The sequence below is a fragment of the Lepus europaeus genome, chromosome 3 (genome assembly GCF_033115175.1).
Source record: "Lepus europaeus isolate LE1 chromosome 3, mLepTim1.pri, whole genome shotgun sequence".
Lineage (NCBI taxonomy): Eukaryota > Metazoa > Chordata > Mammalia > Lagomorpha > Leporidae > Lepus > Lepus europaeus.
The window spans coordinates 106,737,733-106,760,002 of record NC_084829.1 but is presented as its reverse complement, the minus strand read 5'-3'; the positions used below and the strand labels follow the sequence as shown (position 1 = coordinate 106,760,002).

Sequence of the window (22,270 nt, the reverse complement as noted above, 5' to 3'; positions counted from 1 at the left end):
ACTGGACGAGGCAGAGCCACCTTAAGGAAACAATCAGTGACCGTCACGTCCCACAGGCAGGGAGGAGGGCTTCCAGTCCCTAATTGATCTGTCCCCGGGGGGTGGGGGGGCTGCGTCATTGAAAGGCCCTGGCTGTGTCTGAATGAAGAGAACATAACGAACCCTGGCTTGTCAGCCTATTCCGCAGCATCTGAAGCTCTGCATAAAATAAATAAATAAATAAACCAATGCAGCCGCTCTGGTCGGGCTTTTCTGGTCAGATTTCATTACTGTAAGGATGGGTGCAGCAAGATAAATGTTTCCTTCTTCCTTCAGTTCTAAAGAAACACAAGTTTTCCCCGCTGCCTTTCATGTCAGGGCACTGAGGGCCGCGGCCTATTCTTATTCATCCACTGGAAAGGATCCGGTCTGGTGAGCAGTGGCCAGTTTGAAGCTCTGTGCTCAACTCCCCAAGTCCCAGTTTGAAGCTGTTCTCTTCCACTTAAGGAGACATTTCATTTTGCCTTTAATTTTAAAAAATGTTCTGAACGCAATGTGACATTACAAGGACCACCAAGTTGCCTAATATAAATTCCGCATGTGTGACACTGGAGGCTGTGTTAGCGGACAGGGTCAGTTCAGCTAAACAAACTGCCGAGCAGCCACTTCAGGGAAAAATTTTATGCACGCTACATGTGTACAAGGCAACGTCAGACCCGGAATCTAAAGCGATAGCAATGAGAACTTGATCTTAAAACGGCCCATGGAATTGAGCCCTGTTAAGCAAATTCAAACCGGGCAATTGTCCGTGATGACCCAATGGAAAGTTCTAGAAAAAAAATCTTTAACTGAATGACCCTGTCCAGTCTCAGACTTTCTTCCTACAGCCTATTTCCAGTCCTAACTGGAAAACAGAGCCTAGTTTCCCTACTCCAGCCCCTACCTTTCCCTGGCTCCAATCATTCGAGACTTTGGTGAAACACCAGGGTAAGAAGGTACATGGGCCACACAGTGAATGTCTGACCAGGAACCCTTAATATGGTAGGAAAACTGCTTCTGAAGGAAGCCCCATCTGAGAACATGACATGAGCAGTTACTACAGAGATATCTTAGAGAACTGGAATCCGGAAAGACTCCTACTTTAACCACTACTTTACACAATCAGCATTGAATCTCAATTTCTACCAGAGGAGAAAATCAGTGCTCACTCTTGTGGGATTAACAATAGTCGACCAAACCAAACCCGAGACTGCAGGGCAGGCAGGAGTCCCAGGTCACACAAGACAGAAGCATCGGTCGTCACTCAGGGCTGGCCGACACAGCCCTGCAAGACCTTTTGCTGACAGTTCTACTGAGCTGCATTTTGGCATTTATGAATAAAGGGCTTCCTGAGGATTAAGTAGGAGATGCTGTAAGATCACCTCCATGCAGCCACGGGCAGGATTTCTCTTACTCATTTGTCCACTTTTGCTTATGTAAAAGGGAGGGGGGAAGGGAAGATAAACCAATCATTTATGTGAGATACAGAACAAATGATACAAGCATCTGGACTAAAAAGCTAAGTGAACAGGATACTGACCCTCCGCTTTGGAGATGGGATGGCAAGGATGCTGCCTCTTTGAACATTTCTTGCTCCTGGGTTTCCCTGAAGCCTCCATCGTAAGTCAGCTGCAGTGGGTGACTCCTGGCATGGCTGAGGGTTTTTGGTTTTGTTAGGCAAATGCCATTTACGTTCACCAGAGAGTCCCCCATCAAAACTGCTCCTTTGGACTCCACCAGCTTCTTGGCTGTAATGACCAAGAAGAAAGTATTTTATCAAAGCATTATCATTTTAGGAATCACTACCTTTCAAGGTTCTCTGTTTTGAATTTAATGGATTTCTATAACAGTTATATAGTGCCTATAATAAGTCTGGAATCTTACAATCAAAATCTCTCTGAACATACAAGACCTCATCACTGTTTCAGGCTTGGCACCATCAATTCTGCATGTAAAAATGAATAGGATCTTACTATTAGCTTAGGGTCTACCTGGAATAAAAGATAAAGAACTTGAGCTTTATTTTATAAACTACCTATTCTACAGAAGTACTTCTGTATCCCGTAATAATAACTCTCCCTCCTGAACTTTTCATTCAAGAAATACTTACTGAGTGGGCCCTCTCTGATGTCAGGCTCTGAGTCAGGCACTTGGGAGCACCAGTGGCAAAACAGGGATCCCCGACTTCCTAGAGCTTCCACGCCATGGAGGGGATGTCTACATCCACAGGGCATGTTGGACAACAGGCAATAGACCATGATAAATAAGGCAGATGATGTAATAGGTCTATGCAGAAAAGCAAAAGGAGAGGTAAGTAGAGCCAAATGGCAGTGGGGACAGGGAGCAACCTAAGATAGGCTGGGCCTGGTAGGACCTAGAGGGCAAACCTTATGGAGGCGGGACACATGCTCAGACAGACACCAGCCAGTGTGAAGGGCCTAAGGCAGGAGAGGGCTTGGGGTGCTCACGGATTAGCAAGAGTGAAGTGTGTGCAGGGAAGAAGAGAAGACAAAGGGAAGAAGAGACAGAGGAGTAATGGCCAAGTGGTGGAGGCCCAGTAGGCCACTCCCAGGTGATGGAAAGCAGAAGGCACTACAACATCTATAAGGCTTTCTAAAGACGAAGAAGATAGAGATAAGAGAAAACATGCTGCCTACAAACTAAAACATGCATTGCACTTCTAAATGCAGACTCTTAGGGTAACAACAACACTCACTCCAGTGGCAAACTGATGCTAGAAGTCACTTAGCGGCTATTCTGTTACTGGGTTCCAGTCTGTGATAAAAGATCTTATCAAAGTCCATGGCTACAAGAGAATAGATCCCCTGTGGTGCAGTGAGGGGTCAGGGAGAAAGGAATTTCATATAGAAAAGTACTGCTCTGTAAGCTTTTCCAGAATGACTCAAGGTTTCCTTTTCTGAGCTTATTTAGAAACCAACAAACCAAATCCAAAACCACTTGTTCTACCCCTCTGTCCAAGCTCCCTTTTTCCAAAACACTGAATTTTATAGCTGAAAGGAACCTGTAGACTGGCTGGTCTCACCCTCATTGCTTAGGCAAGGAAAGGTCGCAGTAAGCGCTGAGGCCTCTGATCCCACAGACTTGGGTTCAAGTGCAGACTCCTGGGGCCCTAGCTCCGTGGGCTGGGAACAGACAGCGCAACTTTTTTCTCACCTTCTTCAGTGGCCCCCACTTGTTGGGGATGTGGTGAGAATGAAGAGATGTGGTCTCGCAGTGACTCATATGGTGCTAGCCCTTCCAAAACCTAGAAGTCGCTGTCATTATTGTTACGGAAACCCAAGGGCCTCGCTTCTGGTCCAGGGCTCTCTCCCTTTGCTGACTTCACTCTTGAGTTACAAAGCACACATGCTGTTTCAGACTGCCAAGGGAGAGTGCTTAGCCTGCTGTTGTGTTGCAGCATTTGTTTCATTCATTCATTCACTCTGTAAGCACTGAGTAGGCACCCTCTATGCACCAGGTGCTGTTCCCCATGTAGCTGACCTTGAACCAGAAGTTCCAGCCATCACAAAGCTGCTAGAAACACAACTGCACCCTCCTATCTTCACAAACTACTGGACAGGGCTGGTTGGTTTCAACCACAAGGAAGAGCTGTCCTGGTGCTCTCTCTTACTCCCAGTAGATGGCCGTCCCTGGGTGGTGAAGCTTTGGGTCTCCCTGGCAGACACTGGCGGCACATTGCACTTGTCGTGTAGTGGAGTGTGGGTAAACCTCCACAGGACAGAGCTAGCAGCAGCATTTACCCTACAGGAACGGCTCCATTTTGCAGACATTCCTTTGGCACCTGCTGTATACCATACCCTGTTTTAGGCTCTCAGATTACAGATACAGAAAATGACTGACCCACTGCAGTTCTTGGTCTAGTTGGGGAGACACAGAGGCAGAGGTGAAGACTTAAATGAAGTACTGTGTGGCCCCAGCCAGGTAGGGAGGTGGCATAGATGGTAGAGAAGTCTGCGTGGTTAGGAGATGGGTGGGGACAGACTCACAGAGGAAGTGGCAGCATTTGGAAGGGTTCCCAGGAGGCAAAAGGTTCAAATAAAAAGGAATACAAGTGTGGAATCGAGGCCAGCCTCGCACATGTGCCTCCTTTTAGAAGGGCCCCCACACAGGTTTAATGCTGCACACTTGCCATGTTGAGATTCGCGATGATTTCTGCACAAGGAGCCCCACATCTTCATCTTGTACTGGGCCCAGCCAGTTACACAGCTGGGGCGTGAGACGGCAGGATGTGTGTGGGGAAGAGCAGGAGTTCTGGGTCCCTTCTCTGAGCGTCAGGAGGAGGGCCTGAGACGTTTGGCTGGGGCCACATCTCAACAGAGCTGTGCACGAGGAGGAGCTGGACCTTCATCCCCGAGGCCAGGGGTCAGCACAGCACACCGCACCCCTGCCGAAACTGGCCCGCCTCCTGCTATTGTCTAGCCTGTGAAATGCGAATGGTTTTTATCTTTTCATTTTTATTTATTTATTTAATTTACATGAAAGGCAGTGAGAGAGAGAGAGAGAAAGTGAGAGGGAGCTCCTGTATGTGCTGGCTCAACCCCTAAAAGCCCACAACAGCCAGGGCCTGGCCAGTCTGGAGTCAGGAGCCAGGAAGTCCACTCTCATCTCCCATGGGGTGGCAGGGACCCAAGCACTTGAGCCATTACCTGCTGCCTCCTAGGATGTACATTAGCAGGAAGTTAGTTTGGAAGTGGAGGCAGGCCTCAAACCCAGGCACGCCAATGTGGGATGTGGGCATCCTAAGTGGAGTCCCAATCACTATGCCAAACATCATCCTGGCTTTTATAATTTTATACAGTTGGGAAGAATTTAAAAAAAAAAAAGAAGAAGAACAGTATTTTGTGACGAGTGAAGATTGTATATGACATGCCAGTTCCAGTGGCTCTCAGTTGATGGCGGCTTTCACACTGCAATGGCCGAGCTGAACAGGTTGAACGGGGACTCCATGGACCACAAGGTCTGAAGTATTGACTAGCTGGCTCTTTACAGAGAAACGTATGCTGGCCTCTGTAGCAGGCCAGTGTTCCTCAAACTCTGCTCCCTCCGAACTGAAGCCACAGTCAGGCCAGTGTGTGACACTTGAGAGTTAAACAGGCTTCGTTCCTGGAGGGCTGCCCCAACCCCTTTAACTGTGCACAGCGTGAAGAGGCCGAGGAGGAGGGAGCGTTTCCCTACCTTCATGGGGGCACTGACCCCCTCTTCCAAGGAAAAGCAGTGAACATTTTGCCAAGAGTGCTCCCTGGAGCCCCCCTGGAGCTCAGTTTGACAACTACTCCACATGGCACAGGTTGGGTGGGGGTGCTGCAGGGTTTCAACAAGAGGTCACGTGCTCTGATTCATGTGCTTCCTGACCGCTTGTGCTTTATCAAACACCCAGAAAATGCTCGCTTTCCATGGCCCCCTGGGAGAAAGGGGCAGCGGGCTGGGAGCTCAGCTTCCCCAGGCTCTGCTGAGCTGCAGCCCACCTGTGGCACCCCAGAGCGCCAAGGGCAGGCTTGGGAGGGGCAAGGCAAGGAGGAAGTAAGAGGAAAGGCAGCAGTGGGAAAGGGGACAGCAGACTCGGGATAGGCTCAGGAAGCCTGTGGAGGGCTTTGGGGTTGGAGAGCATGAGGGCGATTGGAGGTCCCTGTCTGGCTCCAGTTAAAGGGGAGGGGCCTCCAGCAGCAGCAGCAGTGCCCCTCCAGCCTCAGACCCCATCTGAACACAAAGCAACTACAGGGACATGACCCCCGTGGACATGACCCTTGGGACTCCTCCCCTTCCAATTTCTTAAAACCAGAGATTCCAAACCTGTCACTATACCCCTAACCCTGGCTACAAATGACATAACACCCACCCACCGAGGGAAGGGACACACCCTCTGTCTCCAGCACCGGGGGGCCTTGGCGGTGGCAGTTACCCGACAGAAGCCACCCTTTGGGAACAATAGAGAGACTCCACTGCTGTGGAATCCAGGGAGCTTCTTCACAAGGGAATTCCAAGGTGGGAGAGCACAGGTGTTTCTTTAACTTGGGCAAGGTGTGCTTTTGAAGTGACAGTGGCTCTTACTGTCATTGTGTCTGGAGGAGGAGTGTGCAGACATCGGGTGGAGAGAAGACGTGCTGGGCTGTGACAGGAGCACAGCGCTGACCACACAGGCGGCGGGCAGGCGTCATATCCCCATGAGCCCCAGCGAGATGGATCATCGTTCTACGCACAAGGAGCACCAGCTAAATGCATCCAACATGTGCCCAGCCTTCAAACTCAGAAGCAAGAACGTGGCGTAAACACTGGGCAGCAGCCCTGATACCAGCTTGGCAAAGGCACCCTGGCTCCGGGGCCCGTCCCCTCCCGTGGTGGCAAGCCTGTACTCCTGTGATTACTGGCTCGTACTGATCTCACTGGTCTGATACGGAACCTTGCAGGCAGAATTTCTGGAAAGTTCCTCAGGGACTCCTACGTGCAGCTGCAGTGGAGGACGGCCAGGAAAGAAAACATAGAGATTGTGTTGTGTCCCCCTGACTTAAACCCGGCCCTGGCCTTTTGCTGCAAGCAGAGGACAGCCCCGTCCACTCCCGGCGTTCCGGGGCCCTGCACAACCCCCGGTGCAGCCCCTGTCAGCGTCCGTGCAGCAGGCAGGCTGAGCGTGCCCTGTGTGCAGCCCTGACACCTGCTCTCCCTGCAGTGTGGACACTAGGTCCACAGACTCATATGTGGTCACCTCCTCACTGCTCACATTTCAGCCCAGCATCACCTCCTCAAAGACACCTCCCCGTCCCACCTGTGCTAAAGCCAAATGACTGCTCTCACAGTCACTCTCTCCCTCCGTCTTCAGAACCTGAACGGTCTTGGGCATCTGTCCTGTTGTCTCTCTCGCTGCCCTGTGTTGCAGGCTCACAGAGGAGAGGGCTCTGTAGGGCTGGGATGGTGTCTGGCACTTAGTAGGGGCTCACTAAATACCAGACTGACTGACTGTGTTAGGAGAGAAACAAGCCGGGGAGGTGGGGTAAGGCGAGCCGCCTGATGATATGCTTGGCTGCAAGGTCACGGAGGGAGGCACACGCCCTGCACTTGTTCCTTGCCTTCTCCCTCTCCTTTATCAAGCACCGGACAGGCGAATGGTGAAGTGGGCTGGGGAGACAAGGTGAGCTGCAAGTCAGATCCCAGGCTATGGAGGGGTGGGGGTGGGGCTGGGGGGGACCACCCAGAGCCAATCGCTCCCACTGAGGCTACATGGAATGGGGACCCAGTGTTGCCAGATCTTCTGATTTCCCATAAGAAGTCATAAATATGGATTCTTCCTCAGATTCTTCTCTTTTGCAACTGTTGGTGGTTAATGAAAAGAAAATGCTAGGCCTGTCGATCAAGTGTGACATCCAGGAATCTGTCTTCTGACTCCGCCTTCCCATGCCTTCCCTTGGTCACCTACCCTTGTCAGGCGAGGGGCAGCCCACTCTGTCAGCTCCTTGGGACGGAGCTTCCCAACTTTTGTGACCACACACACTAACAAATCAAGTTATAAAAAGACCCTGAACACCCGCTGAAGACTGATGTAACTCAGCAGTACTCAATAATATAGTCTCATATCTTCCACTATTTCTATTCTACCTCATTTTTTTTTTTTTAAACTGCTGATGTGGTCCACTAAGCTGTCAGGTCTTTATCAGGTCTTCTGGGCAGTCTGAAAAACCCTTAGGATGCCTTGGATGGAGGCATTCCAACTTCCGGTGGCACCCTTGGGGATGTTCCCAGGTTAGACACCTGCCAGCACCTCTGGCAAAGTCCCATCCAGCTTTGCTTACATATTCACATGAGATCAGAAAAGTAATTTCAAAGACCTAAGCTTAGTGAGCATTATAAGACTCTCATCATTCTCATTCACTTATAATGGAATTAACTTTTTGAACTCCAATTTAAAAATAATTTATTTCTGATCCATGAGAACCATCCATTAGGAGACTGTCCTAGTATTGCTTTTCCTAGTATTTTCCTAGTATTCTTTTCCTGCCAGGTGATGCTTTTAAGAAACTGGGATGTTTAGGTGTTCTTTATAAACACCCAGAGAAATGCATGAACAATGATCCTTAACCACCTTTTGCTCAATATTCACTAAGTCTCACTTCACATCAAAATCATCCAGAGTTAGGGAGAAAATCGTGTGACAGCGGTTTTTGTGCACCAGTTCCAGGTGCCCCCCACCCCCATCCTGCCAGGGTTCAAAGGACATTAGATGGCCTTACCGTTGGCGGGAGGAAGCAATCTGTCTGGCAGCAGAGGCCCCTGAGACGCCGCCCGGAACAGGCGCGCCCGGGCGCTGCTTATCCGTCTGATCTTCGCGGGGTCCACCGGGGGTCTGGGAAAGGACAGGCAGGGATCCTGCTCCGTGCTGGGAGATGCTGGAGCTTTCGGCTTCTGGGAAGAGAGTTTAAGAAAGGATTGGCAAGAATGTCTGTGTTTCACATAAGACTCACTCTAGGGGGCCAGAGCTGTGGCATAGCAGGTAAAACCGTTGCCTGCAGTGCCAGCATCCCAAATGGGCCCCAGTTCGAGTCCCGACTGCTCCACTTCCCATCCAGCTCTCTGCTATGGACTGGGAAAACGGCAGAAGATGGCGCCATATGGGCTCCGGGTTCTAGTCCCAGCTGCTCCTCTTCTAGTCCAGCTCTCTGCTGTGGCCCCAGGAGGGCAGTGGAGTGCTTGGGTCCCTGCACCCACATGGGAGACAAGGAGGAGGCACCTGGTTCCTGGCCTCAGATTAGCACAGTGCACCAGTCGTAGCAGCCATTTAGGGGGTGAACCAACAGAAGGAAGACCTTTCTCTCTGTCTCTCTGTCTAAATCTATCTATCAAATAAATTAAAAAAAAAACAGGCAAACAAATATTATGAGAAAGAGATGGTAAAATTAAGTACAGTACTGTCAACGTACGTTACAAACGTCTGTGTTCAATTCAGCTCAGAAAACATTTTCCCTGCATGTACCAAGAACTATGTGGAATCTAAGTAGTGTTACCTTCACGTCCTCAGGATTCCATGAGAAGTATTTTTTTAGTATTTTTTTAGATGTCAACATTTTAAAATAACCAGATTATGAAGTCACGAAACAAGAATATAAAAATCTTTTATTTCTTATATTTCAAAAATTCTATGTTAGCACCTTTTAAAAAAGAAACATTACTGGCAAAATTTGGTTCCTTAAAGATTTTAAAACCCAGCAGCTTCCCTCTGGTCTAAGCTCCAGATGGCAGTGGCCTTGACCCTGTGCCAGCACCTCCCAGGGGACTGAGCTCTCCACCTGATGGTCATACCCTTCCTGCCTCCACTTCAGCACAATTGTAGGCCTGTGAAGGGGCAGCCTCATGGCAGCGAATGCGCTTAGTTCTCCAACCACAACCGCAATCACAAGGAAGTCAAGTCATTTCTATAACACATGAAATGAATGACTCACTGTCCAGTAAGTTAATCAACAATTAAAAAAATCCAATGTGAAATCTAAGTGAGATAATTTGGAGCAATGGGTGAGGTCGGATAGCACATACGACACATTAGCCCCAACGTCTGTTCTCGCATATACTCACAGAACACAGACACACCTACATGATACTTCTCCTGCCGAGAAGTTGCTTATTTCAATAGCCATGATTTTCCTCCAAACGTTTTTTGTGTCCTCCTGTTCATTTGCATCCAGGATGGATTTGTCCAAAGAAGTTAGTTTTTTAGACTTTAGTCTTTATGACTTTAGAGTTACATTTTTCTAAATACACTTTTAAAAAGGGGAGGGAGGGGTGAATAAAATAATCCAGAAGAAAACGTGAGTCACTTTGGGAGCAGACAGATCTGGACTGTAATCCACTGACACGCCTGTGAACTTGGGCAGACCGTTATTTCTCTGCACTTGCCCAGTGACGGCATGGAGACAGCAGTCCCGTTCCTACAGGGAGGCTGACATAAACACAGTCTGGCTGTGAGGGCTCAGAAGGTGCTGGCTCCGTTTCCTACGCAAGCTGCTCCCTGCTAATCTATCAAAGGCCAAGGGCTTAGCCTCTGATGCAAACTTGCTGGCACAGAGACAATGGGTTCTGATGCAGAGAGCACTCATTTGTCTTATAAATTGTGCTATACCTGTTGATTCAGTGGTCATTCTACTTTTTAGTCTCTCTGGTTGGTTGCAAAGTTATGACTTATGCTAATAGGAACAGAGAAGCTCAGAGTATAATCTAGGAAAGTAAGTACTTTAATTCTGAAAGAGATGAACTACCTGAGGACAATGCCGATATTGAAGGTAGATGGGAAATTTTCTTAGCTCAAAACGTCTGTTCTCTGCAGGTGCCCTGAAACTGATGCAGAGATGGGGAAGTGTGCCCAACAATAGCAGAGACACAGCTAACGCCCCTTCCACAGATGCCTGAGCTCTCAGAATGTCTCCAGGACTGACCAAAAAAAAACTGTGTGAAACAGGGAAAGAGGGTGTGCAAAGCTGATTCCCCCCTCCCCCCACCAAACAGATAAGTATTTTTACTCTCTCTGGAGGGCAAGATGCAGCCTCATAACTGCTCCTTGAGAAAATGAATTATTGCATGGCCAGTGTTGTGGCAGAGCAGGTTAAGTTGCCGCCTACAATGCTGGCATCCCATATGAGTGCTGGACTGAGTCCCGGCTGCTCCACCTCCAATCCAGCTCCCTGCTAGTGTGCCTGGGAAGGAAGCTGAAGATGGCCCAAGTCCTTGGGTAAATTAAAAAAAATTAATTCTTCAAAAGAAAATCTCTGGGGCTAGTGTTGTGGTGCAGTGAATTAGGCTACTATGTGTGACATTGGCATCCCATATGGACACCAATTCGAGTTCTTACTGCTCCACTTCTGATCCAGCTCCCTGCTAATGGTCTGGGAAAGCACAGGAAGATGGCCCAAGTGCTTGGGTCCCTGCCACCCTTGTGGGAGACCCGGATGGAATTCTGGGCTCCTGGCTTCAGCCTAGCCCAGCTCTGGCTATTATAGCCATTTGGGGAGTGAACCAGAGGACGGAAGATCTCTTTTTCTCTCTGTCTCTCCCTCTCTCTCTGTTACTATGCCTTTCAAATAAAATAAAAATAAATTCTTTTAAAAACAATGAAAGATGGCTGGCGCCACAGCTCACTTAGCTAATCCTCCACCTGCGGTGCCAGCACCCTGGATTCTGTCCCGGTTGCTCCTCTTCCAGTCCAGCTCCCTGCTGTGGCCCAGAACAGCAGTCAAGGATGGCCCAAGTGCTTGGGTCCTATACCCACATGGGAGACCAGGAAGAAGCACCTGGCTCCTGGCTTCAGATCGGCACAGCGCGCCGGCCGTAGCAGCCATTTGTGGGGTGAACTAACGGAAAAAGGAAGACCTTTCTCTCTGTCTCTCTCACTCACTGTCTAACTCTGCCTGTCAAAAAAAAAAAAAAGAAAAAAGAAAAAGAAAAGAAAAGAAAGAAAATAATTGGAGTGGGTGATGTGGTGCAATAGGCTAAACCACCACTTGGGATGCCCGAATCCTGTATCAGAGTGCCAGCTCAAATCCCACCTCTGTTTCTGATTCAGCTCCCTGCTAATGCAGGTGGGAGACAGCGGATAAGAGCTTGAGTACTTGGTTTTTGCCACCCAGATGGAAGACCTAGATGGAGTTCCTGGCTCTTGGCTCCAGCCGGGCCCAGCCCCGGCTGTTGTTGGGTGCTTGGGAAATGAACAGCAAATGAAGAGCTCTGTCTCCTTCCCTTCCTCCCTCTATCGCTCTACTCTTCAAATAAATAAAAATAAGCTTTTAGAAAAACACCAGACAAGTTAGCGACTTTCTTCAAGCTAAGTTCTATAAAACGTTCTTCTATTTTGTTGAGCAAAATGGCTCTTATGAAGACAACCAGCAAAATTTTCTTTCCTGGGCTGGCGCTGTGGTACAGCAGGACAAGCCATTGCCTATGAGGCTGGCATTCCATATGGGTGCCAATCCCCTGCTAATGTACCTGGGAAGGCCATGGAAGATGGCCCAAGTGCTTCGATGCCACACTCAGGTGGGGGACCCAGAAGAAGCTCCTGGCTCCTGGCTTTGGATCAGTTAGCTCCAGCCGTTGCAGCCATTTGGGGAGTGAACCAGTAGATGGAAGACCTTCCCATCTCCCTCCCCTGACCCCCATAACTCTGCCTTTCAAATAAATAAATCTTAAAAAATATGTATTTCCTATAAAATCCAAAACATTTTAGAAACCAGAGAATGCTGCAAACATTCTAAATGTTTGAAGCACTGTCTAAATCAGTCTTCATTTGAGCACCTTATCCCCCTCATGCTATTTCATGACACTAATCAGTAACTGGAGTCACAGGGACGTGGGGAAGATTGGAGTTCCGGTTTGTTCTACTTGGTGAAGCAGCTCCCTTTCGGGAGCACCCAGTCGAGAAAGACACAATGCATAGGACATTTATGGGAAGTGCTGGCCAGGACTCCTCCTGGCACTGCGGCCCTGGCTCTGCTGGTTCCCCAGACAGAAGGTAAGTTTCTCTGTATCCCACATGGAGAAGGGTCAAGACGGGTCAAGGATGTCCCACCCCAGAAAGTTGCTCATGATTTCTTTGCAAAGCAAACACACACACACACACTCACACACAGCCGCACACACTCTCACACACACACTCACACAGCCACATACTCACACACTCACACAGCCACACACACACACACACACTCACACACATATATACACATAGAGCCACACTTACACAGCCACACACACACACACAGCTACCACACTCACACTCTCACACACACAGCCACACACTCACACACACAGCCACACTCACATACACTCACACACTCACACAGCCACACACACAGCTCTGGGAAGTCAGAAAGCAGATAACAGCAATGCTCCCAGGCAGATCTCTTTGCCATGTGGCAGTCCCCTGTGCATTTCTGCTGCTACAGCTTTCTCCACAGGGCTCTGGGATCCTCCGTCACCCTCAGCCACGGGACCTTCTGCTGTGGTGTTACTGTTCACTTCAGAAGGAGTGCAGGGAGAAAATGCGGCTTCGACATCCTCACTCTGCTTTTTCTTACCCTGGATACCTCTCATTCCCCAAGGCATGTGTGAGGTCCTAAGTCCCTTTCTTTCTAAAATGTATTGAATTTTCTTACTCTTGTCAAATACTCAGAGCCAGGCAAGTGCAAAATATTAAAAACAGCTCAAAATAATCTTCCCTGTTAGAAGTCAACATGGTGTTGCCCTAGGGTGGTTTCGGACCCCAGCAACGATCCATTTTTTCTTTGTGAATGTTGGTTATTGAGTACAATTTGTTTGTGTAACTGTGCCTTGTTGTGCTCTTAAGATTTGTGCCTCTTCTGTATGTCAATAAGAAGCTGACTGAAAATATTTAAGGCTTAAGTAACTGAACTCTGGGGTATACGTTTGGCTTAGTTGTTGCAATGCCTGCATCTTAATTCAAATGCCTGGATTTGGCTCCAGGCTCTGGTTCCCATTTCCAGATCCCTGCTGGCCTGAATCCTGGGAGGCAGTAGATGGTGGTTTGGGTAGCTGGGTCCCTGCCATCCACATGGGAGACCCAGAGTGAGTTTCCAGCTCCTAGTTTCAGCCAGGCTTGGCCCTGGCCACTGGGGGAATTTGGGGAGTGAACCAGCAGATAGGAGCTCCCTCTGCCTTTGTGTATCTCCCTGTAAAAAACAAAGAACTCCTAAATAAAGGAGTCATTTTACATAATATGAGGTTTTCCTACATTCCTCTCATGTTGAACATGGAACCTAGTGATGCTATAGAAATTTAATATCAATGACCAGAAGCAGAGGCAAATGGCAGCCTCTGCTTAGCCTAATGTCTAACTGTGGAGTCTAAGAACCGAGACAGCCTGAACAGGACCAGGCTAACCCCAGAGATGGACATCTCCAAGAAACAGTAGGTCAAATTGAATGATTTCTGCCAAAATGATAGCAATGTTAAAAGTAATTTATAGGAGTCGGCCGGCGCCGTGGCTTAACAGGCTAATCCTCCGCCTTGCGGCGCCGGCACACCGGGTTCTAGTCCCGGTTGGGGCGCCGGATTCTATCCCGGTTGCCCCTTTTCCAGGCCAGCTCTCTGCTATGGCCCAGGAGTGCAGTGGAGGATGGCCCAAGTCCTTGGGCCCTGCACCCCATGGGAGACCAGGAGAAGCACCTGGCTCCTGGCTTTGGATCAGCGAGATGCACTGGCCGCAGCAGCCATTGGAGGGTGAACCAACGGCAAAAAGGAAGACCTTTCTCTCTGCCTCTCTCTCTCACTATCCACTCTGCCTGTCAAAAAAAAAAATTTTAAAAAAAAAGAAAAAAATAATAAAAAGTAATTTATAGGAGTCATCTCTTAGTGCCATGGAATAAGGGGCGACTATACAATAAGGGAGAACCACAGACTGTCACACTGTGCCCTCCTGCTGTGTGGCTGGCTCAAAACCCAGATGGTTTCCAAGGCTGTAGATGGAGGAAGCCATGGTCAACAACAGGAGGCAAATTATTCATTGCATACTGTTTCAGGCTTACTGCTTTGGGATCTTATTTTTGCTATCTGTAACATAAGAATAATGTTCCTCAGAGAGACATCCTGATAAATACTTCAGAAATGCAATGCATTTTGAGACAATCGGGATCCTTTGGACACGGACTATGCATTAAACAGCCGTCCCAAGGAACGCTAATTTTCTGCAGCTGTGATCATAGCAGGGTGGTTATGTGTGGAGACTGTCCCTATTCATATGAAATGCACATTTAAGTTTTTATGGATGAATTTCAAAATATCTGCAATTTATTTTCAAAAACAAACGTAGGGGCAGGTGTCGAGCCCAGCAGTTCAAACACTGTGTTAAGATGCCTGTGTTCTGCAGCACCTGGGGCTGAGTTCCAGCTCCAGCTCCTGATTCCAGCTGCTAATGCAGACCCTGGGAGGCAGCAGTGATGGCCCAAGGAGCTGGGTCCCTGCCCGCCACGTAGGGAACTTGGATTGAGTTCTTGGCTCCTACCTTAGGATCTCCCCAGCCACTGTGGGCATTTGAGGAGTGAACCAGCAGGATGGGAGCTAGTGCGCACTCTCTCTCTGCCTCTCAAATAAATAAATAAAAAGTAAATAAACAAACATGCATGCATACACACAGGCACAATACAGTAAAAACTGAGGAGTAGCTTGACCAGCACCTCAACTCCATGGAAGCCAAAGAAGTCACCAAGTACTTCCGGTGAGAGAGTATAAAGGGAGAGGAGACAAATGAGAAAGGTGAGCAGAAGGTCTGGGTAACCTCTGCCCCCCCAGCTCATGCAGCTGGATTACTGAACCCAGAAGATGGAGGTTTCTTCCCTAAAGAGGATAAAACAGTAGTCCTCTAAGCAGGATCACTAAGTAGAGGGTAAGCTTACACTAAGTGCCCTTTTTAAAAAGTTTTACTGATTTATTTTACTTAAAAGGCAGAGAGAGACAGAGACAGACAGATAGACAGAGACAGAACTTCCATCCATTGGTTTCCCTGGCAAATGCCCATAACAGCCAGGTCGAAGCCAGGAGCCAGGAACTCAGTCTGGGTCTTCCACATGGGTGACAGGGACCCAAGTACTTGAGATACCACCTGCCACCTCCAAGAGTGCATATTAGCAAGAAACTGGAATCGGAAGTTAGTGGGAACCTAGGCCTTCCAATATAGGATGCAGGCAACCCAAGCTGCATCTTAACCACTGTGTCACATACCTGCCCCACATTCAGTACCTTGATTGTTGAGGGTCAGGGTACTTGCACACACAGATATTCATACTGAATATTAGGCATTCCTGCCTTCTTCCCCCACCGGAAAGCTGGTCAACCAGCCTTTCTCCTCCAGGAAAGAGTTTGGAAGATCCTTCTTCTATGGGGACTCTGCCTAGTCCTAAAGATGCTGCCACCGGCGGTGTCACTAACACACAGTCCAGCCAGATCCTCCAACCACAGGTGTGCGAAGGCATAACCTACACACTTACCAACCCCACCCACATGTCCCCGCTCTTAGGAGCAGCCAGACAAGCAGTGTGAGGCATCAGAAGCAAGCCTCCAGTATGAAAAACTGACCAAAGCCAACATAAACATGCAAGAGGCTACAAAGGAGGAGAAAACTGCGTTAAAAAAAAAAAAAAAGCAAAATGATTACTAATATTCTCAGGTCAGAGGCTGCAAACATGAAACAAAAATCATCAATTTTAGAGGAAAAAGCAGCTTTTAGAAATTAAAAATACAATAGTAGAAATGAAAGAACTCGATAAAGGAATTAGAATGTAAAGTCTCTTCCAAAAGAGACCCAAGAGAGAAAATAAGAAAAGTGAAGCGTGGTTCAGAAGATCCTACATCTGCAGGGTGCATTCTAGAAAGAGTAAACATACCGAAAAAATGAAGAAGACATCATCAAAATAATCCAAGGATGACTTCCAGAGCTGGAGGGCATGAGACTCCACACTGATAGGGCACGTCTAGGGCAGGCGCTGGGGCGCAGCGGATTAAGCCGCCATTTGCAATGCTGGCACCCCATACTGGAGGACCTGTTTGAGTCTTGGCTGCTCCGCTTCCAGTCCAGCTCCCTGTTAATGCGCCTGGGAAGGCAGTGGCAGATGTCCCAAGTGTTTAGGCCCCTGTCACTGGCATGAGACCCAGATAGAGTTCAGACTCCTGACGTCAGCCTGTACCAGCCTTGTCCAGCCATTGCAGCCATTTGGGAAGTGAACCAACAGATGGAAGATATCTCTCTCTCTCTTTCTCTCTCTCTCCCTCTCTCTCTAATTCTGCCTTTCACTAAATGAATAAATAATAATAAATAATAATAAATAAATAAATAAAATAAATAAATAATAATAAATAAATAAAATAAATAAATAATAAAAAAGAAAGGGCCTTCAAGCGACCAGCATGATAGATGAAAATATAATCACAGAAAGGCTCATTATGAAATTCCAGAGCACTGGAGACAAAGAAACACATTCTACAAACCTCCAGAGAGTAACACACAAGAACCAAGGTCTTAAACAATTCATCCTTGTGCACCCTTTCTTAAGAAACAGTATGTGGGAATACCCCATGAACACCAGAATAAATCAATAAAGAAAAGAACCTGAGGCCGGCGCCGCGGCTCAATAGGCTAATCCTCCGCCTTGCGGCGCCGGCACACCGGGTTCTAGTCCTGGTCAGGGTGACGGATTCTGTCCTGGTTGCCCCTCTTCCAGGCCAGCTCTCTGCTGTGGCCAGGGAGTGCAGTGGAGGATGGCCCAAGTGCTTGGGCCCTGCACCCCATGGGAGACCAGGAGAAGCACCTGGCTCCTGCCTTCGGATTAGTGCGGTGCGCCGGCTGCAGCGCACCAGCCGCGGCGGACATTGGAGGGTGAACCAATGGCAAAAGGAAGACCTTTCTCTCTGCCTCTCTCTCTCTCTGTCCACTCTGCCTGTCAAAAAAAAAAAAAAAAAACAAAAAACAAACAAACAAAAAAAAAAACTAAGATACAGGAAATAGGAAAAAACAAAAACAGCACAAGAAGGAGGAGCTGCCTGCTCAAGATGATGGTGAGGGATGCCCAGGAGCTGTGCACCAGTGCCCAGGCCAGCAGATGGACAGGATGTGTGCGGAGTCCCTGGAGGTGAACTCACTGAACACTGCCTGTGTCTGAACACACAAGGGAGATTTAGAAGCCTGGCAAAGAGCTTGTGGCTGAAGTAGCAATAACACAAAGCCCCCCATCTCCAGAAAAAAAAGCAAGGCAATTATTAATGCCAGGGAAAACAAAAGGTGGTACAGGGATGAAGAAATAATCATCATTAATCAACACTAATAAGGCTCCGCTATGAACAGGACTGACATAATCACACTGAAAGCAGATCTGACAAAAATTACGCTGTATCTGTTTTGGGAGCAGTAGTGGGGACAGAAAGGGCGAATGTATTGTGGTGGAGGTGATGGGACAGATAAGAGAAATCTTCATCTTCTATAGCAGGAAATCATTAGAGAATTTCTCAGTCTCCTGTCGGACAGTAGCAACCCTGTGTGGCATTTGCAAATGTGTGGATGTGACGACCAAAACAGTAAACAGAAAGTCACAGGGGAAGGAACAATGGAAAATAAGGAGACAGGAGACCACTGGGCTTTGTTGTTGTTTTTTAACAAATCTTTGAATAAATATACATAATATTATATGTAATGTTATACTTATGCTTAATCATAATATATATAATTATATATATTATTTTATAATAAATTATGTATAAATGTGTATATATAACTGATAAAATAATCATATATAACTACTTAGAAAGCAAAGATATCATTAAATATTCTGTTTACCAAGTTACTTTCTATGTTTAAAATTTATTATCGAACTATAGGTAAATTATAGAAGTGTTCCATTAGCTATTAACCAGTACATTTAGGTCCATATGATAATTTTCTTAGTACATGTAAGTGCTGATTCCAAGTATTTTTGCTCAATTTAGTTTTACAGCACTGGTGGTAATATAAAGTACTCACCAGCTCTAGCGGGCTGAGACGTGTGCCAGAGATAGGCCTGGAATCAGATGACTCAAAGCTGGACGCATGGAGGCTAGCATGAGAGATGGTGCAGAGTATTAGTTTGGGGAGAACTGTTTCTTTTATTTCCACTATAAGTTAGTTAACTCCAGCTAGAAAGCAAGTAAGAGTATCTGATGCATATGGCTTGAGGAAAAAGTACATTAAAAATGTTATAGTACTTAAAACACTCTATTAATAAGTCTTTTTACCACTTTTAGGAAGATTAGCGTATTGAATAATGAATAGAAGAAATATATAAAGAGATTATTTTAAAACTTTGTTCATATCACTTTATAAAGCTGATATAACACCCACTATCAGCCATTTTGCTCCAAAGTAATTTTCTGAACCCAAGGTCTGTAATTATCTTTAGGAAACTGGAAGATCAGTCAAAAACCTTGAACATCAGTCCAAAAAAGTGGAAAAAAAAAAACTACTGTGAAAATCAACTAATGTGATCTATCAAACTAACAGGCAATAGAAGAAAAATCATGATCATTTTAACAGATGGCAGAAAAAGCTTTTGACAAAATCCTATGCTCATTCATGATAAAAACCCTAAGCAAAGCAGAAACAGAAGAAAACTTCTTCAGTTTGCTAAGGAATAACTACAAAGTCCTGATCTGACGTCAGACTCCAGAGTGATACCCTGAAGCCTTCCTGCAATCCTCTCACCACTGCTTTTCACCATCACACTGCAGAGCCTCGCTAAGGCAGTGAGACAAGAAAAGGAAACGAAACACACACACGGGGAAGGAAGAAATAAAACTCTTGTTCACAGATGACATGATCATCTATGCAGAAAACACTAAAAAAACTGACCAAAAAAAGTCTTGGGATTAATAAATGAATTTAGCAGAGTTGCAGAATACAAGGTTAATGCAAAAAATTGCTTTCCTATATACCAGCGATGAACAAATGGAAACTGACGTGAAAATATATAACATTTATATTAGTGCCCCCAAAATGAAATACTCAGGTTTAATGCTAGCAAAATATATGTAAGATCTGTTTGAGGAAAACAACAAAAAGACTCAATGAAAGTAACTGTGGGCAGGAGGACTAAACATTGTCAAGATGTCAGTTCTTCTTAACCCGATCTACTGATTTCGTGTAATCCCAGTCAAAACCCCAGTGAGCAAGTATGTAGCTTTTTTTTTTTTTTTTTTTTTGACAGGTAGAGTGGACAGTGAGAGAGAGACAGAGAGAAAGGTCTTCCTTTTGCCGTTGGTTCACCCTCCAATGGCCGCCGCGGTAGCGCGCTGCGGCCGGCGCACCGCGCTGATCCGATGGCAGGAGCCAGGTGCTTCTCCTGGTCTCCCATGGGGTGCAGGGCCCAAGGACTTGGGCCATCCTCCACTGCACTCCCTGGCCACAGCAGAGAGCTGGCCTGGAAGAGGGGCAACCGGGACAGGATCGGTGCCCCGACCGGGACTAGAACCTGGTGTGCCGGCGCCGCAAGGCGGAGGATTAGCCTAGTGAGCCGCGGCGCCGGCCAGTATGTAGCTTTCAACAAACTGGATCTGAAGTTAGTAAAGTGGGGCAAACGATCCAGCAGAGTCAACACAACATTCAAGGAGAGGAACAAAGATGGAGGACTGGCACTTGAAGACATCGTATAAAGCTACAGTAAACAAGATGGTGCAGTACTGATGTAAGAACACCCAGATCAATGGAACGGAACAGAGTCCAGAAATTTACTCTATAGGCACATACACTATATGATCCTCCCTAACTGAATGATGGAGTTACGTCCCAACAGATCCGTCATCAGTTGAAGACACGGTGCATTCAATACGGCTAACCTACTGAACAGCCTAGCTCAGCAGCAGAGCACAGCAGAGCACCACTTGGTTGGCACCCTCGAGACCGTGTGGCTGCCTGGGAGCTGTGGGTCCCTGCGGTACCCAGCAGCACGGAAGAGCAGCCTGCCACACACTGCCGGCCCAAAAAAGGTCAGAACTCCAAATTCTCAGTCCACCTCCTACAGAACGCACCACAGAAAGCTGACAAATCTTCAGCTGGACCATCGTGAGGATAGACAACCCACACAAAGAAGAAAAGAGCCTTCCCAACTAATGAGGCTGAGAAAACTGGACATGTATGTGAAAAAAAAAAACAAAAAAAACAAAAAAAACGGACACAGACTTTATAACCTTCACAAAATTACCTCAAAATGCATCACAGGCCAAAACGTAAAGTGTGAAACTATGAAATTCCTAGAATACAACACAGGAGAAAGTCCAGATGACTTTGGGTGTGGTGATGACTCTTTATGTACAGCACCAAAGGCCTCAGCTACATGAGAATGATGTGGTAATCTAGACATACTTCATTAAAACTACAATTAAAAATGTTCTGCTCTGCAAAAGGCGTTACCAAGAGAAGAAGAAGAAAAGCTACCAACTGGAAGAAAATATTTGCAAAAAATATGTAAGATAAAGGATTCTTATACAAAATACGTAAAGAGTTCTTAAAGTTTGATAAGAAAGCAATTAATTAAAAAAGGATTGGGGGGCCGGCACCTTGGCTCACTAGGTTAATCCTCCACTTGCGGCACCGGCATCCCATATGGGTGCCGGGTTCTAGTCCTGGTTGCTCCTCTTCCAGTCCAGCTCTCTGCTGTGGCCTGGGAAGGCAGTGGAGGATGGCCCAAGTGCTTGGGCCCTGCACCCGCATGGGAGACCAGGAGGAAGCACCTGGCTCCCAGCTTTGGATCTGCATAGTTCCGGCCATAGTGGCCATTTGGGGAGTGAACCAACAGAAGGAAGATCTTTCTCTCTGTCTTTCTAACTCTATCTCTCAAAAAAAAAAAAAAAAAAAAAGGATTGGGGGCAGCGCTGTGGCTTAGCGGGTAAAGCCGCTGCCTGCAGCGCCAGCATCCCATGTGGGTGCCAGCTCAAGTCTGGGCTGCTCTGCTTCCAATTCAGCTCTCTGCTATGGCCTGGGAAAGCAGTAGAACATGGCCCAAGTCCTTGGGCCCTGCACCCACATGGGAGACCCAGAAGAAGCTCCTGGCTCTTGGCTTCGGCTTGGTGCAGCTCCGGCTGTTGCAAGCAATTGGGGAGTGAACCAGTGAATGGAAGACCAACCTCTCTCTCTCTCTCTGCCTCTCCTTCTCTCTGTGTGTAACTCTTTCAAATAAATAAATAAATCTTTTTAAAAAATGGATTAAAAAGTGGGTCACAGACCTTATCAAACATCTGAGCATAAAAAACATACAGATGGATAAGAAACATATGAAAAGGAGTTCCATATTGTAAGTCATTTGGAAAATGTAAATTTTAAAATGAGATACCACTACACACCTATCAGAATGACCAAACGGTGGTGGTGATGTGGAGGGAAAGGACCTCTCACTTGTTGCCAGTGGGGATCCAAGATAGCATAAACACTTTGGAGGGCAGTTTGCTGTCAGTTTCTTACAAAACTAAGCATACTTTTACCGCATGACCCAGCAACTGTGCTCCTTGGTATTCACCTACAGGAGCTGCAAACCTAGTTCACACAAAAACTCGCACATGGATACGTGTAGCAGCGTCGTTTGTAACTGCCAAAACTTGAAAGCAAGGGAGATGTGAATGAACAAATTGTGATAAACCCAGACAACGGAATATTAATTAGCACTAAAAAATTAGTTATCGAGCCATGAAAAGCCATAGAGGAGAAACTTAAATGCATATTACTAAGTGAAAGAAG

At 47.1% G+C, this 22,270-nt stretch overlaps 1 protein-coding gene across 4 annotated transcripts in view; it reads right to left on the bottom strand.

Moving 5' to 3' along the window:
- Window positions 1-22,270, bottom strand: part of ARMC2 (armadillo repeat containing 2) — a 120,651-nt gene that overhangs the window by 85,957 nt on the left and 12,424 nt on the right. Inside the window, exons 3-5 of one of the 4 annotated variants that reach the window (XM_062186584.1) lie at window positions 18,530-18,602; window positions 8,259-8,430; window positions 1,559-1,766 (exon numbers count right to left, since the gene is read on the bottom strand). In XM_062186584.1, the coding sequence (XP_062042568.1) occupies window positions 1,559-1,766; window positions 8,259-8,430; window positions 18,530-18,602 (453 nt within the window). Of the gene's footprint in view, window positions 1-1,558; window positions 1,767-2,128; window positions 2,354-8,258; window positions 8,431-18,529; window positions 18,603-22,270 lie in introns of those variants that run through there. The other 3 variants (XM_062186587.1, XM_062186585.1, XM_062186586.1) reach the window with 3 other exon arrangements.